The 18453-nt window shown below is 34.9% G+C and overlaps 3 protein-coding genes across 3 annotated transcripts; 1 reads left to right on the top strand and 2 right to left on the bottom strand.

Moving 5' to 3' along the window:
- Window positions 1-3400: 3400 nt before the first annotated feature.
- On the bottom strand, window positions 3401-6267 carry LOC125218788 (ras-related protein RABH1b). Its single transcript, XM_048120555.1, has 6 exons — window positions 5961-6267; window positions 5617-5687; window positions 4941-5029; window positions 4707-4818; window positions 3961-4051; window positions 3401-3722 (listed from the first exon to the last, which is right to left on the bottom strand). The coding sequence occupies exons 1-6, from the start codon at window positions 6075-6077 to the stop codon at window positions 3576-3578; spliced, it is 627 nt and encodes a 208-aa protein (XP_047976512.1). The 5' UTR covers window positions 6078-6267; the 3' UTR covers window positions 3401-3575.
- A 702-nt stretch (window positions 6268-6969) lies between these two features.
- On the top strand, window positions 6970-8979 carry LOC125217852 (acyl carrier protein 1, mitochondrial-like). Its single transcript, XM_048119412.1, has 2 exons — window positions 6970-7298; window positions 8499-8979. The coding sequence occupies exons 1-2, from the start codon at window positions 7146-7148 to the stop codon at window positions 8673-8675; spliced, it is 330 nt and encodes a 109-aa protein (XP_047975369.1). The 5' UTR covers window positions 6970-7145; the 3' UTR covers window positions 8676-8979.
- Window positions 8980-9059: 80 nt separating this feature from the next.
- On the bottom strand, window positions 9060-9756 carry LOC125217851 (putative invertase inhibitor). The gene is given in 2 exon segments (XM_048119410.1): window positions 9060-9360; window positions 9362-9756. Coding segments are annotated over 2 exon segments (555 nt in total). The 5' UTR covers window positions 9640-9756; the 3' UTR covers window positions 9060-9083.
- Window positions 9757-18453: the final 8697 nt, after the last annotated feature.

Genomic DNA, 18453 nt, shown 5'->3' on the forward strand with positions numbered 1-18453 from the left:
ACTACTCGGTGGTGGACAACTGGGTGGAGGAGGGCGAGGTATCGCCTGCTGTTCCACCATACGCATGTACCGCTCCATCCCGCGGTTCATGTAGCCTCCATAGCCTCGTTCATCCTCCGTTCGTACTCCTCGGGATCCCCACCACTACCGCTACCGCTACCACCCGCGTGATCCATCGCTCGATGATGCTCTTGAACAGAAATTAATTTTGTATTGGGCTAGTTGTTGTTGTCCATCGCTAGATGTTGCTCTTGTACAGAAATTTAGAGATAGAGAAAATCGCGTTTATATAGTTTTTCAAAAATTTAAAAAAGAAGAATTAAAAAATAGCGCGATGGCCGATCGGCACGCCACAATGGCGCCAGCGCATCGGCCAGCGCCACGCCATCGGCTAGCCCACGCCGAAATTTTGGCCGATTTCCCGCTGGCCTACTCCAATGGTTCGGCTAGCCGACCGGCTAGCGACGCGAATCGGCTAGCCGGTTAGCTAACCGACATTGGAGATGCTCTAAGTTATTGAATGTATGTCACATTTTTATATTATATTGATTTTACAATGAAATAGAAGTGTAATTATTTAGTGGAACGTGAGGTCCACTTACTGAAAATAGAAAAAGTAGATGCGACTTTAAATTGCGAATTGACCGAACTAGTAAATTGAGACATTATTTCTTGGGTGGATGGTATAGGTTCATTTGTGAAGACTACAATCCTACAAAAATCTCAATTAGTTTCTCAACTTCTATAACAACAAGTCTTTCCAGTGTGTCGAGACTTGAAGTTCAATAGGACAATTTCGACGGCTAGGTCAGGTTAAAGTGAAAGGGAGGGCGTGAACCACTTCGAGCCGAATAGGCACCATACAAAAAAGGCGACGAAGCGCCAAGGCAATGGGCTCGAGCTGTGTGCATATAGGGGAAAAATGACAGATGTATAATGGTTACCCTGTGTGGTCAATTTGGGCAACACTAACACGCCCCCTTACAATTTGGGCAAATCCAACACAAGCTCAGAAAATTTTTTCTTTCCCCAAGGTAATGTCATGGTGAAATTATCTGCTTAACTGATGACATGAAGCCACCTATAAATTGAAGTTACATATCATTGGTTATTTCTCTAGCTCTCATAAAATAATAGCATGACAGTGTATGCCAATATATATTCTGTACTCCCATGTTACACACTATTTGGTGCAATATTTAATGCATCTTGATTGTTACATGACAACATTGTGGGAGTTGTTTCAAATAAATGACATACTCCTATACAACAATATTGCTGCCTGTAACCAGCATGTGAAAGTCATACACTAATAGGCACAATACACAGTCTCTACATATAATTTGGAATCAACACTTCAAAAGTGTGGATCTAATTGGACTTAAAATTGAAACTATTGCTGTCTTGTATATCTATATTAGGAGTAATTACTATACTTTGTAACTATAGTGAAACCTATGAATAGTGCAAGTGATGAGAATTGAGATGAGACAGTAATCAGGTTGTATATGCGCTTAATGCACACATTTAAAAGAACTGTTCTGAGTGTTTCGTGTCCCTCGCCAATATTAAAGAAAAAGAAAGGATATGGAAAACATAATCAATTATAGTTTCAGTTTGAAGTCTAAAGAAATTGAATCAAAATAATCAAATGGAAGCAAACGCATATAACCAAATTTAGAAGATATTGTGCTTGTACATGAGAGACACCACTTAATCTCCCACTAGAAACCTCCATTTGCTATGTTTCAATGATATTTTTCCAAATTAAGTGTATCTATACATATATGTCAATAAACAAATTACCATTTCTTGCAAAATCATAATCATTAATGATATGTTCTGTATCACACATCGCATGGCTTTATACTGTATGTAAAATGATTGATAGTTACATGGCATTATACTTTTGCTCACAAGTCCAAATAGGGTTAGCAACATTTTGGGGTATTCTAATTGTTTTTTATCATCAGTAGCAAAAAGATTTACATACAAATTATCTGATCATCGTCCAAGTCCAAAATAAAACTTCAGAAACAGATTGGTAGATAATCAATGCCCAACTTAGACTGTTAGTCATCAAATCCGACAAATTTTGTGTTTTGTTTAGTCTTTTCCTTTGAAAACACAACACAGGACACTGGTTTAGTCTTTTCCCCTTGATTCAGAATATTTAAATTTCAGATAATTGTAAGACTATTTATTTATGATCAGGTCTCTCTACGCCTAATTCATAATTTAAAAAAGTATATTATTCTCAGGGAATTATAAGATGCCTTATTCATAATTACAAAAAAAGAAAAAATATTATTCCAAGGGAATAGATCATGGTCTCCCTCTCTCCCATATTTATTGTGGAATGAGATGGTGTCTCGTTGGTTCATAAATCATTTATAGACTATTAAGATAAAATCAATATATTATTAATATATTACTATATAATAAATATACACCAAAATTCATAATTTTTCATCCTTTATAATATAATTTGTTATAGTTTTACTCACAAAAAAATCTCCTCTTTTCTCCATATTTGTAATACTCCATTTCACATTTGTTGTAACCCCGTTCTAAGTATCTACACTATTTTCATTTAGTATGGATGATTAGAATAATTTATTCTCCAATTCCCGAAATTTCAATTCATCCCAAAATTTTCATTATACGCCGTAAGTTTAAAGAACCAATTCAATGCTCGGAAAACTATTCAAATCTTAAGCACTTAGTTGCCCGAGTACTTATCTACTTATTCTACATCAATGTACACTCCAAAGCACTTATCTTCATTGAAGCCCTTAAACACCATCCACATTAATTATTAAATTATATATTAAAAATAAAAATAAATAATTTCATTAAATGACTAAAAAGTGTCATAACTAAAAAAAATTAATTTAAATTTGAAAACTATTAAAAATACATAAATGAAAACAATGAAAATTACATAATAGGAGTATAAATGAAAAAATATGATTAAAAAACACATAATTTAAAAAAATTTAAATAAACTCATATACATAAATGATTTTATAAGTAAAAAAAGCCATGGGGCACACTTTCGCTGGCTACCCCAAATGTGTGCTTTTGCATAAATGAAGGACAAAGCGCGCAAGGTCAGGGCAGCTGCAGCGCCATGCTTAGGCGTTGTGCATGCGAATGTGCATTATGGACAAAAAAAGCAGAATTGTCGTTCCATTTAATGAGGAACTCTCGAAGTCTCAATACCTTAAAATCCACGGATAAACAGAGTTGTTTGGAGCAAAGTATCACCTCTGAAGCAGAAGTTACTTCCTTACTCACTTCCAAAAGCATATCAACAAAAACATACTACTGTACTTACTAAAAACAACACCTTTTTTCCTGAGTTTTAGTGAAAGTAACCTCTGTTAAGACCATGCTGTTGATAACATGAAGAAAATAGGATATAGAGAATAAATGCAAAAATTAACAAATACAGGAGGGGGACGACTGAGAGAGTTCTCACTATTAATCACGACCAAAATTCAATACTATCAAAGCCAACCAACAACTTTACAATCAAAATATGTTTGCACGAAATTAGGAATGTTCGGCTATCAGCAAGCACACCCTCCTGATTGCTCTTGTGATTGAGATCCATTATTGTTGCCAGACCTGAGGTTCACATCAACCATATCCTCTTGTTTAGCTGATGATAGAGTTTCCATACCAGGCAATGCTGCAGCAATCTTCCTGAATAATGGCTGAAAATGCACCAGCAACAGGTGTGTATCAAGACTGTTAACTCTTCACATATTTAATTAAATTGATGGTATATTTATCTAGTGGATTGGTTAGGCATTTAAAAAAAAATGAAGAAGAGACCAAAAATGCAAGGTAATAATATAAAGACTAGATTCTTCCATCCAAATGGCCCATCAATTGTTGGGACAAGGAAGATTCTAAAAATTGAATACACTGAACTTTGTCGATATTTGTTACCTTAATATTGAAGCCAGCCTTAGCACTAGTTTCAATAAACATCACATTAAGGTCACGAGATTTGGACTCAGCTTCTTCTATCGAAACTTGCCTGGACAAAAGCATGAACTCCTAAGTAAAAGCCTAGTGGCTCAAAATTAATTTGCTTATCTCAAAATTATTACAGCAGTAAAGCCACAGACTCGTGTTGCAAAAAGGACAAGCCAAGTATATATGATATACTCGAAGCTCGGTATAAACCTGTTACATGGATAACCAACTTAAATATTCATGCATCAATAGGATATTTTGTATATTCACTGAAATTTCTCATCACTGCAATAATAACTATTTACACTATATTCATGTAGGGTAGCGTCATCTAGTCATCTAATTTACACTTCTCCAGAGGAAAATCATTTGCACAATGACATTGTTGGGATGATAGAAACATAGTATAGAAAAAGGATTCACTTATTCCCTCTAGTTTTCCCATCCTTCTGATATGACATTAAAGCTTAGCACTTAAAAAGGCTATGTCTATAAGTGAAGAAACAATTTCCACAACATTTTGATTAATAAAGTGTACTACTTCACTATGGTCCTCTCATTTTTTTGCCTCCTCCACTACACAACAGTAAGGTTGAATTGTAACCATGATGAAAATAATAATAGCATAGGTATGATATTGAGTTAGATCACACATCAATTTCTGGTCTTTTATTCAGGAGGAGTTCTGAAGCATAAGAAAGTGAAAAATAAGTCACCTCTTCTCCACCAGATCAGTTTTGTTCCCAACTAGCACAATAATAACATCACTTCCTCTCTCAGTTCGAACCTCATCAATCCATTTTGCTGTATTCAGAAAGGACTGTCTGCCTAGCAGTCAGTAGTTATTATCAATGCCCAAACATCAAGCTATATTATTCAAGTCAAGTGAAAGGATCTGCCACTACTAAAAAAACATGGAAAAGCATTTGTTAAGATGGTAAAATTCATACTCGCAACATCATAAACTATGACAGCAACAGAGGAGTCTCTTATATAGCTTGGGATGAGACTCCTAAATCTCTCTTGCCCTGCAGTATCCCTGAAAATGTTAGAAAATAATGATTATTAATTCAGAAAATAAAACAACAAAGTTGTACTAGCGATGTATGGCAATCAGCCTAAAATAACAACACTGAACAAGGAAATAAATGCAAGGCTCGCAATAATGTGAAGGAGCAATTTCATGCTTTTAGTAATGTCATCGGACCAGAAGACAAACTTACTAGTAGTTGAAAAGAAACTTGGAAGTGAATGAACCAAACATGAAAATTAAACACCTTAAGTTTGAAAAACATACAAAACCTGTTCTATCAGTAGTCAGCACTCACAAGTCTCATCTTAGTAAATAAATAGAGATAACAAACAGTCGAACCCAAACAATATGATAAAGCATTTTTTGCAGTAAATAGCAATCATGGATCCATGGTCAGCACTCTATTCCCGTATATGATAAACAATAGACAAAACAATTAGATCCAAGAAAATACTGCTACTCTAAAATCATTGTTTGAAATAAGTTGCAATTACTACGTGCTATGGATCTAAACTGGTAAATAACTTGTATTCAGTGCAATATAGTAAAAACTAAAGTTCGTAGAGAATAATTTGTTAAGAAACACATCTTACCATAACTGCAATCGTACAGTCCGATCTTCAAGATACATAGTCTTGGAAAGGAAATCAATTCCAATAGTAGCCTAGAAAGAAAAATTTGCAGAAAATGTGGAGTGAGTTTTGCAGTAATTCGTAATCATCAGTTACGTGGAACTAATAACCATCTTCAACATTTTACTATTAAAAGTAGCAAGAAATTGGACGAATCAATGATAAACAATAACTAAAACTAAGTAACAAACGAAAAATCAAGTGTTATACTACTCCGGATCAGATCCGCCACAGCTATAAAACCTTTGCATCGGATATTAAAAAAACTGGTACTATGTAAACTCCGCAGCCAGCTGATTGCTCACCTGATAAGTGTTGTCAAATTTATCGTACATGAATCGAGTAATGATGCTCGTTTTGCCGACTGATTGATCTCCCAAAAACACCAATTTGTACTTGGCGAGAGCCGAAACCGGAGCCATCAATCAAGTTCGGATAGATTTAATGCAAAAAGGATCGGATCTTCGAGTATTTTTCCGACGGATGGTTGAGATCTCGCCGGAAAATTGACGAAGATTTAACCGGAGGGATCGATTAGGAGAAACTTGTTGGATAACTAATTGGGTTTGTTCATCCGAGTCAAGTAAATGGTGATTATGAGTGCGCAATCGCATTCAATTTTTTTTAAGTAAATCATTAATATACAAATATTTTTTTAAATGGAGATTTTGAGTACTCATTAAATTATTTCTAGGTAAAAGGGAAATATTTCATAATCATTTATAATTAAAGTATTTCCAGCTCTAAAAATATTCACGTGGTCGATTGTATGTAAATTCACCATATGCCTAAAGCATATGTTTAGGTTGAGTTTTATCCATTTTATCCTATCAAGTTTATTTGAAACCATGTGGTTTTTAATTCACCATATGCCTAAAGCAAAAAATATTAGTAGTAGAGTATTTCATAAACAGTGCTAAAATTATGTAGTACTACTGTGAAAAACGTAATACTAAGTATTTAGGTATAATATTTATACGAATGTATTTATGCAATGCAACTTTAAATTTCTTATGAGATGTAAGCAAATATGCATTTGTTTGTTCTTGTTAGATCTTTTCTTTGCTTATGATTTGGGAATTCAAATGAAGCAATTCTGACCTTCAGCCTCTATGTCCTACAATGAGCACATACAAAATTAAATGATTGGGTTTTGGGGTTTCACTGTTTGTTGATTATTGATTTGAAGTAGAGACTATGCATATTGCCATATTGGCTGGCAATTTTAATTTTTTTGTTTTATAAAGTGTTATTATTGGAGTATAAGTTTATAGGATAAAAAAAAAATGTTCAAGTTGGCGGTATTTGAATTGGGTTTATGCCCTAAAACTCCCACCCTTAAATTTCCAACTCTAACTAAACCCACGATCCAATTCCGTAGCTCCCAAGTCCCCTTCTCCCCCGCCTCGATCCAACCCTCTTCTCCCAAATCCCCTTACAACCTCGATCCTGCTCTAGCAACTGTAATCACCAGAAATTCCTAAGAGAAAATGGCGTCGGCGTTGAGATCCGCCATTCTCCCTCACATTCGAGTTCCCGTAACCAATTCCTTATCCCTCAGCGGATCAATGTCGTCTCACCTCGACAAGCAGGCAGTTATCGACCGAGTTCTTGACCTCGTCAAGAGCGTCGATCCATCCAAGGTCTACCCCCCTCAGGCCTCAACTCATTTTCTTCAATTATTTTTTTTATTAATTTTCTGTTTCTCGATTTGTATGACCGGAAGTTTGGATTGGGAATATCTTTCTGTATGATTTGTTTCACAAGGTTGGGTCTATGCACCTTCGTTTCTCTTGATTTATTGTTAAATGGAGGGATCGTAATTGCAGATTGACCGACTTATTTTGAAGTAGCTGAAGAAGTGCAATGTGTGATATCATTTTCACTTTATTTTTTAATCCATACATCTTTTAGGTATTGGCTGCAATAGTGAATCCTGTTTATCTTGGAGCAGTGATGTTAAAACTAGAAAGGGAATGTGAAAATAGTATTTTTGACTCTTTGGCTTGTAGTTCGCTCACATTGAGCGTGCATAAATCCTTTGGTTCCTTTGATGGTAATGCGGTTAGTTAGCTGCATTTGTGGACTCTAATTGACGGATGGGATTCATGTTGGTGACTAAAACTGTAGCTTTTAGTACAATCTCTTTGAAAGTGACTAAATTGATTGTTCAGTCATCACCAATCATGATATTTGATTAGCATGCCTGGAGGAAGAATTGAGCAAATGTAGTTTTGCCATTTGAATAATGCTTATTAATCCTAAATGTCGTTTCACATATTATTTGGTTGCCGAAATGATGTAAAACCCTATAGGCATATAAAAGATGCTTTCATCCTTAATCCTAGAGTTCACTTGAAGTATGATATGGTAAAAATGTTCAAACATATATACACTATTTGAGTGTCTTTGAATTGAACATTAGATTTTGATATCTGGTTACACTATGTTGTACTGTCGGAGTGACAAAGGGTACTGTTTTACTCTGGGATCTGAATATAGCTATATGTTTTAACACATTGGTTCAAAGTTCAAAGTTCAAACACAATGAATTGACCTTACGACTATAAATTCTGTCATACCACATCAAGGTCATTTTTATAAAGTAGCAACATTAGTAAAAACCTTGGTAATTTACAGCTCCAAACTCTTAGTTGAATAATCTTTGATCATAAAGTTGGGTTTCTTTGGAGCTTCTCGTTCCTATTTGTGTCCAAACTGCACCTTCACATTCTCTATCAAGTAATAGCATTCTTCTTTTCAAAGCCATTGGTCTTGACCTGAGATACCATGCTGGAAATTAATAGCTGAAATCTGACTAGTTTCTTTTCTATTAACTTCAGGTCACTCCTGATGTTCATTTTCAAAAGGATTTGGGACTGGATAGCTTAGACACTGTGGAGATTGTGATGGCTCTCGAGGAAGAGTTTAAGTTGGAAATTCCAGATAAGGAAGTTGATAAAATTGACTCATGCCATCTAGCAATCGAATATATTCACAACCATCCTATGGCAAGCTAAGATATGCGACTTTCCACGGTTTGGTGTTTTGTTAACTAAAAGCATGTATCCTTCCATCTTTGGGCGGGAAATAATTTAGTCGTGCTTGAGATGAGATATCCCTGAGCTGGGGTTGAATGTTGGCGCCTAGTCTCTTCTTGTGTTGTTTTTATTAAGCTCACGTTCCTCTGTATTTCAATGTACTATATCTAGTAAATAACCAAGGAAACATTGTCAACAATTTTTTTAAGGTCCGCACACTTGAAGTGATGCTGCCTCAATGTGGGAATTAACAGATCTTGAAATATTGTCGATTGTTGCCTCATTTTGCGTGCATTTGGAGATAGTTAGATTGTACTGATATATTGAAATCCCATCATATATGTTTTATATTTGTACAATGAGCATGAAAATTCTATGATATATGCATCAACCTGATCTAGTTTGTATAACATGCATAAGAGACAAGGTGATGGCAGAGAGCTCGAAAACATGGTGGTTTCTGTTGGTGAGAGGAGAAACCAGACCTTTCCTCTCCTTAAAGCCATCCTCACAGGTGGTAGCACCTTCCATGATGGAACTTATCTTCATGTTGGCATCGTCATACCTCTTCATCGTGAAGTGTCTCATGGCCTCTTTTGCGGAAGGGATGGCGTCGGAGAAAATCTCCAAGCAGTCGCTCAGGCACTCCCTCAGGTATGGCTCCTCCGGTGTTACTGATGAGGTGTTTGATGAAACAGTGCGTGTCGGTTATGTTGTTTTGAAGGAGGGTGATGGAGATGATGTTGAGCCCCTGCAGGGTGGCGCAGTGGCTGCCGGGGGCTGCCTGCAGGGAGCTTGTGCAGAAGGCATAGTCGATGTTTGGATCGTCCCTTGCTGAGTCTAGGCAGGTAGAGTTGATCAAGCTCTGACCTGATGTTATCTGGATCATCACCACCAGGGGTAGAACTAAGGCTAGTGAAATCAAACTCTGGCTTGCCCTCATTCTCTCTCTCTCTCATGTGATATTTCTGTGGCAGATAGTTTTATTTTATAGCTGGCTTGGTGATGGGCTGGAACCTGATATTCGGATTATGCATATAGGTGTTTTTTAAAAAAATAATCAGACATGTGGGATGATCATAAATATTAAATAAAAGTTACTGATTGCTCTGCATAAGTTTGGCAGACAAACTATCTTGTGAAGATTTATTAGGATGTTATGAATTGACAGGCAGAAAGAAGAAAGTTAATCATTGGTTAAAATCATAGGATGCTGCTAAGTGACAACGATTAACTGGTTCTAACAACACTTTTAAAATTTCTGCTTATTTGTAGTATACAATAAAAATAAAAATAAAATGGGAAGGCTTAATAATAACGAACAATATACAGTACTACATATTAATAAAATTTAAAAATGTAAAAATAATAGCATAATACTATATAATTTTTGAAAGATATGGATGCATAATAAAATCTTGATATTGGCTGATTCGATAACTTCTAGCCCGAGTGCCCAACACTTGTAAAGCTAGCCTAATAATTACTCCCTCCGTCCCGGTTAAGAAGACACGTTGTTTAGCCGGCACGAGATTTTAAGAGTTATTGGTTAAAGTGTTTAATTGGAGAGAGAGAAGGTGGACGTAAGTATTAAAGTAGAGAGATAAAGAAAGATGAATATTTTAATAGGAGTGAGAAAAAGTGGTTGGGTGTATTAATTGGATAGAGAAAGTTACAAAAAAGGAAATGTGTCATCTTAGTTGGGACAAACTAAAAAGAAAAACGTGTCATCTTAGGCGGGACAAAGGGAGTACTATTTCAAGGGTAGACAAATATACAACGAAGTCCAAAAAGTAAAAGACATTGAGAACCAATTTTGTGAAAGATATCATTAATTTTTGCGAAGTGATTGCTCTTGAAGAAGATGAAAGTTGAAAAGGAAAGAAAGGAACTTTCACATGCCTACTCTTTGAAAAGAGAGAAATAAATTAATGAACATGGACTTGGGTTTATCAGTAAGAATCGAATATTTAGTTATTATTAATTTAATTAATTTATCAGTGCATCAGCTCATGTAACATGAAATTTGATGACCATGTGCACCTGTAAATTAAATAAAAGCATATATCTTCTCTTCATTCATTAGTTTCTTTGTAAATTATATTCGCTTCAAGATAAGACAAGTATCTTATATCTTACTAGAGGTAATGTTTATCTAGACTTGTTATTTAGCATGAAAAAAATTAGGAATAGTTAATTAGAAATATCATTTTTTAGATACAACCCATATTTAAATATATACCAGTTATTGTTTTTAATTTGAATTTATACGACATTTTCAGTTGATTTTCACGAAACCGTGCTAAGTGCAGAACACTCATGAGTTATGAATGTATTATACTTGCATGATAGATTATTAAAGCAGATTTCAAAGTATCAGTCTTGAAGTCTTGAACCACTAGCTCATTGTTTAAACTAGTGTTAAGACCCATGCTATGCATGGGTTATATGATTTTCATTATTAAAGAATAATAATTTTAGAAAGTGCAACATAAATAAGAATAATATCATATGTAATTTTAGAGAAAAAAAATATAATTCTCAAGTTTCATTCTAAATAAAACATTTTGTATTCCGCATTAGATTTTATATTTTATGAGTTGAGAGGGGAAGGATAATGTATGAGATATGATATAGTGGAGATAATGATATTTATATTATAAAAAAATGATAATTAGGGTAAGAAATCCAACCCCTGAATCCCCCACCCTAAAAAAAGAAATAAAAAAAAATGTGTTGCCTGCAGAGGGGGAGTAAATACTACTACTAATTCTTTACTCTCTTTGTCTCATTAAACGTTTTTTTCTTTTTTAGTTGTTTCATTAAAAAAGAAACGTTTTCTAAAATAGGCGTCTCTTATTGAGTGTTTTCTTATACACTTAAATTATTAATTAAATTACACTAATTACTCAATTCTTAATTTACAGTTCAAAAAGAAAAATGTGCGAGTAGCATGGGATGGAAGGAGTACAATAATTGTGTTATCAATATAGTAATAATTATATTACAAAACAAAGAAGATTAAGTAATACAATTACTTAATTACGTGAAGTAGCGGAAAAGAATTCTAAGTTTTAACAAAATAAAATTTGGAACTGAGCATTGTTGAATTTTTGGCCTGATTAGCCCCAAACCCGAAGGGTTAGGGACGAAAATTGCAATATGTCAAAATAACCCAACAATCCGAGAGGGTTGGCCTGATTGACATTCCTATTTTCGATATTAGACTGAGATAAAAATACTAAAGTAGATCTTTGAAAAACAATATTTAGGGGTGAGCATTCGGGTTTCGGTTTGATTTTTTGCCAAACCGAACCAAAACCTGAATAAAACCGAAAAAACATATATATAATATAAAATTAATAATATATATAATATATATTAGGGGAGTGATCAATTGCTAACTCATAATTTAATTGCTAACTACATTTAATTTTAAAACCATAGGATTTTAGAAAACTTGTGGTCTACAATTTGCCTCGTGTAATTTTCATTTTTATTAATTAAATCGAAAAAGATTAAAAAACTAACAAATTAGGGTTTTGGATAAAAATATCAATATAATGCTTCGAAAATATCAACACAATGCTTTGAGAATGTCAACACAATGCTTTGAGAATATTAACACATTGTTTATATTGACATTCTTCATGTATTATATTGATATATTTTATATATCATGTTGACATTTGTTGTTGTACGAAAAAATTGAAAATTTTCAATTTTTTTTTCAAATTTTGGCATCGGAACATATGCAAGTGAGATCTCGTTAGAATCATTATGAAATTATCTTTAATTTGATATATGTTGTGCGAAAAAATAATTTTAATCGAGAAAGTTATATGCGTTTAAAATTTATTAGATATTTTTCAAAAGTTAGTTACAACTCATTTGTTGTTAATTAACCTTAATATCCTTATTGACATTTTTTTGATCTTATTGACATTCCGGGACTAATGATCTAATCTCTTAATTTGAATATGTAATAGCTATTATTTAGTTATAGTTAGCAATATAACACTCTCCGATAGTAATATATAATAAAAGAATATATATTATATGCAATATAATTTATTAAATTAATAAATATAATAGAGGATTAAAACATTGATCTCTACGACAATATCGAAGAGAGGTGATATATTCTAAGAACATATAGGATTGGATAGTAAATTGCCATCACATCGAATAATTAATCTACACTTGATAATATTCAATTTTTAAAAACTTCTTTTATCTTATTTAAATTAATACTACTAATTATTAGTTAATGTTTTCATAAAAAATATTTATATATTATGTAATGTTAAAGCACTAATACGTTTTAACAAAGAAATTACATAATTTGTGCATGATAAAGTAATTATGTACTCCCTCCGTCCCAAGGAAGATGACCCCTTCCTTGGACGGCACGGGATTTTGTGCAACTTTATTTTGTGTGTTGAGAGGAGAGAGTAAAGTAAGAGAGAGAGAATAAAGTAGAGATAAAAGTGTTTCCATTTTAAGTAATGGGTCATCTTGGTTGAAACAAACTAAAAAGGAAAGTGGATCATCTTCAATGGGACGGAGGGAGTATATTATCCCAAGCCTAATGAATTAAAGCCCATATAAGAATGATTACTTAAGTGTATTATGTTACAGCCCAACTCACTCTAAGCCCATCAACTATAACCCAAAAAATACTAACCTTTTAAAGGAGAACACATAAAAAATTCATCTCCAATCCAATCGGCGTCAACACACCGCCGCCACATCTATCTTACTCCGTCTCCGATTCAACTTGTCTTGCTAGTACTCTCAATTCGGCCATCTCCAGTCTCGCCGACGATCCTCTGCCTCCCGACGCCACACTGTCAACGGTCCCATCACACCGTCCCGACTAAGATCTCGGCAGCACTCCGGCTTGCCGTCGTGTATATGGATTCGTGCCCGCTTCGAAAATTTTTCTTACTCAGGTTCGGTTCGGAATTATTACCTTTTGCATACTTGGCTTGTTCAATTCTATTTTGACTAAGAGTAATGCCAATATGTTACTTGTTCAATTTCTAAATCCAGTTTCATGTTGTAATCTTCAATTATTTGTAAATGGCAATGTCTGATACAATTTCCAGTTGAGCTTGAATTTGGGCTTTCATAAATTCAGTCTATACAACAAATTTCGTCCAAGACGAAGAATTTATTAAAGAAAATAAGATTATTTACCTCTTCACTTTATTCTCCATTTTTAGTTGTATTCAAAGTTGAATTTATGCTGGGTGAAACTGTATCTTTTTCTCTTCTACTCTTTCTACAAAAGATTTTTCATACTATATTCTTTTCAGCTTTTCGACATCAAGAATGAATTCTTCTCCTCCCTTGATGTCTGAAACGATTTTAACTTTACTCCTTTATGCTTTTTCACTGCAGTTCTTCAACTGGCTGAGAAGATGATGTAGCAAAGCCAAGTATATGCTGTAGCAAAGCCAAGTATATGCACACTGTTTTCTTTGAAAATTAGAAAAATACTAATGCCATTCTCCTTTTTTGCAGTCTAACAGATCTTAGGATTCATGAAGAATGAGTTTATCCAGTGAAGAAAAATGGATACGACACAAATAATTGTATTAAAAAATTAAATAATAAAGACAACACACAGACCAAAAAACAACTGAAAAAAATAGCCAAAATGACAAAATCAGATACAAACGCACGGGAGAAGAAGAAGTATGTAATTTTGGAGAAGAGAGTGAAATGGACATGGAAAACTAATTGATGATGATAGGTATTTATAGAAAAACTTAGTGCCTTTGGCTCTGTTTATACATTTTAATGAAATAATCACAGTTTTCTAAAATCGTAGCTTGTATGGCAGTATTATGTAATCTTTCACATTTTCCCAACATCTGCACACAAAAGCTCCCAAAATAAAAAGCTTTCACGATAACCCATGCCATACTCTGTCTTCTGGCGTGCAGAGTAAATATATACCGGTTATTGTTTTTAATTTGAATTTATACGACATTTTTTAGATACAACCCATATTTAAATATATACCGGTTATTGTTTTTAATTTGAATTTATACGACATTTTCTGTTGATTTTCACGAAACTGTGATAAGTGCAGAATACTCATGTGTCATGAATGTATTATACTTGCATGATAGATTATTAAAGCAGATTTCAAAGTATCAGTCTTGAAGTCTTGAACCACTAGCTCATTGTTTAAATTTGTTGTAATAAATGAGGCGGAACTTTCAAATTTCCGAGCTCACTCATTCAAACCGAGTTCGAAATTGGTTGTACATCCATAAGGGAGAACCACCGGCCAGAGTTCAATTTTGTGCCACAACAACTTTCTGCCAAAAAAGGAAAACTCCAACGTCCAAAACATTGCTACCTCACAAAATCTGTCCCCTTTTATTTTCATAAACCAAACCTATATTGGGACCCTTTTCCCACTGCTATTCAAGAAGGTGTTGACGTAAATTTCGAAGATCCTCTGCCTACAATTGGATCCTCTGAAGTGTCGACGTAAATTTCAAAGATCCTCCTAGTTTCATCAGGGAGTAGGTGACGCTAGTGTCTGTCATTGGAGAGTTGGATTTCATCCAACGACGGCGTGGGAAACATCCGACGTGTTGAACATATAACGAATGAGTACATTTTTGATGTGTGCTAGGTGGGAAGTCGCAAATCTTTGGGAAGTCGCATCATCACAGGAGACGTAGGGACAGTGGCGGACCTATCAAGAGCTTTGGGGGTCCCATGGAACCCCCAACTATTTCACAATTTATACTATATATATTCGTAGTATATTCATATTCACTCATCAATTCAAGTGGCTAGTCTCTGCACTTATCAATTTCCCGGTCCAAGTTCAACTCCCTTCAAGCTCCTTTGGCTTTTACATTTCAATTTGTCTTTTAACTATTTTTTTTATGTTTTTTGCTATTATGCACTATAAATTATTGAGAGCTATACTAATTTTTCTTAAGCTATTATGGAAAAAAAAAATTTATGTTTTGTACTCCTACTTCATGACTAACTTATTTAAAAAATTATTCATAATTAATAATGTTAAATGCATAAATATCTCTAAACTCTAGTTTCCATATTACTAGTATTAATTATTTTTATCTCACTACTCATCTCTTTCGCATCTTTAATTCTTTATGATGTCACAACTTTTGGCAACACCGACATTTTAAAAACATCCTAGAATTGGATCCCTAACATTAAAATCATGTATCCGCCACTGCGTGGGAACATCCGACATATTGGCATATCAATTTGGATATTGATCGTCGGCGTCTAATCTAGTGAGTGCAAAATGTCGAGAGGGTAGAGAGCTATTTTGAGTGTTGAAAAATATAAGTTGAATGGTGTATTGTAACTCCCCAACTTTTTCTACTTTTTTTAGTTGTTCTTGAAAGGACGACATTTGTGTACCTGGAAATTTTTCGCCTTTGTTTCTGTTGTCGAGAGAAGGATTTTACAAATTTGGACTTTAACTATTATTCTTTTACTAGCTTATTTGAAGCCATTTATTAAGAGCCCAAAACATATTTTTATTCTTTATTTTGAAGCCTAATTATTCCATGAGAATTTATTAACCAACGCCCAAATTTCTGTAGCACAAAATATGGGGATGAACTGCAGTTCTCCACAACTGAAAAAGAGGAAAATCGTTCCAAGTAATCTCAACAACAATCCGAGAATTTTCCTACATATACATATCCCCCATGATCCCACGTTCGACAGCTTTCATTCAAAATCACAAGCCACACTCAATTTCTCAACTTTTCCACAAATTTTCTCACCCTTTTCAATCCAAAATTTTGAAGATAACCGATGACAGTTGACAGCAGCCGCGTCGGCAGTGGCGGCGAGGGAGAAACTGACGAGAAGCAGGGGCTGACCGCGACGACGACGGCGGCTTCAGTCTGGCATCATGATTGACAACACATAAATCGCAAGGGGGAAGACGGAGAACAGTAGATCTACGAAAGAGAAGAAGATTTCGGCAGTTTGCGGTGGTGGCGTTTTGATCAGCAGCGGCTGACCGACCGATACATCGGCAACGACGGTGCGCAGAGCGATTAACGGCGGTGGCTAATGATGCAGAGGAGCAGTGAGAGACAAATTAGGATTTTCGATTTGTACGCGAAATCTGGTGGAGCGATGTGAGACCAGACTGGAGATGATAGTGCGGCGGCGGCTTGCACACGGACGAGTTGTGGAGGAACATGCAATGGCGGTGCTGGAGTTTCACGGCGATGACGATGGCAACAAGCCTGTTGGTCGAGAATAAGAAAGGAAGAAGATTGGCGGAGGTGGAGGTGAGCCGTCGAGCTCGCCGACGGAGTTCGGATTGGGGACAGTAGCCGGTGACAGAGAGATGAGATTATGCTCTGCTTTGGGGATCTTTCATTTTCGAGGAAGTAGATAGATGACAGATAGGATGAGAAATGGAAATTTAGAATAGAGGGAGAAGAGGGAGAACACAAGAGCAATGCGATGGTGGGCTTATGGCTCTGTTTAGGTTAGGGTTGGGAAAAAATACCGAAATACCGCCCTTATCGTACCGAAAAATACAGAAAATACCGAATTTTCGGTATACCGTGACTTTCGGTACGGTATGATATCTTACCGAAAGATTCCGGTAAGGTAACGATATTAATTTTCAAATACCGCGGTATACCGCTGCATACCGAAATTCGGTATATACCGCAAACTAAGGTATATACCACAAAAATATAAACACAATTATATATAAAATATATTTTATATATTTTTAAATTATAAAGTCTATTGTGAAATATAAATATAATTATGAATAAATTATATTTTTTTTAAATTATAAAATATAAATAATATTCTAAATACTCTAATTTTCTATTTTAATTGATGTTGAAAATCAGGTATACCACAAAAGTAAGGTATACCGAACTTCGGTACGGTATACCGAAAATGAGGTACGATATCGGTATGGAAATTCGTCATACCGAAAATAAGGTATACCGAAGTTAGGTATGCCGAAAACTTTGGTAAGGTAAAGGTATGACTTTTTCGCATACCGTATTTACGGTAAGGTATACGGTATGGCGGTTTCGGTAAGGTATACCGTACCTACCCACCCCTAGTTTAGGTAGCTGGAAGTTGCCAGTTGGATTATTAAGTGGGAAAGTTAAGGACGTTGGCCTCATGAGAAAAATTAGATGGGAATAGAACAATTAAAGTTGGGTTATGCTAATTGATTTCTTGGAAAAGATACAATGATGAGAAAAACGAAAGAGACCAGAGGAGTAACATTTTGGGAGCTCGAATGGCTGGCCAACGTCGCTGCGACGTCTCTGGTGACCTCAAAATAAATGAAAGAGAAGGATGAATACGATGTGTTAGAGTCACATAAAATTTTATAATTTCCTAAGAGAGATTGAAGGGTAAGATTTATACATGCATGCTTTGTTTAAATTAAATTTATTTATCTTAAAGTCTAATTTTTAGCATATTATGTTCTTTCAAAAAGGGGATGATTTTGCATGCTATTTGAGAAAGGAATCGAATGACGAGTTGAGGATTTAAGCGAATGAGGCGGACTTTCTTTTTAAATAAGGGCTATGTCCTAAGCATGTTATTTTTGAAATGATGGGAGATATGTCTGTCATGCCATATTTTCTTTTTGAGATGCTGTGGGACCTATCTGAAGTGGCTTTTGTCATGTATGGTTAACGAATTCGGATCTGACTAGGGAGTGAGTCCCTACTCAGGCTGGTGT

The sequence above is a fragment of the Salvia hispanica genome, chromosome 4 (assembly GCF_023119035.1).
Source record: "Salvia hispanica cultivar TCC Black 2014 chromosome 4, UniMelb_Shisp_WGS_1.0, whole genome shotgun sequence".
NCBI classification, from domain to species: domain Eukaryota; kingdom Viridiplantae; phylum Streptophyta; class Magnoliopsida; order Lamiales; family Lamiaceae; genus Salvia; species Salvia hispanica.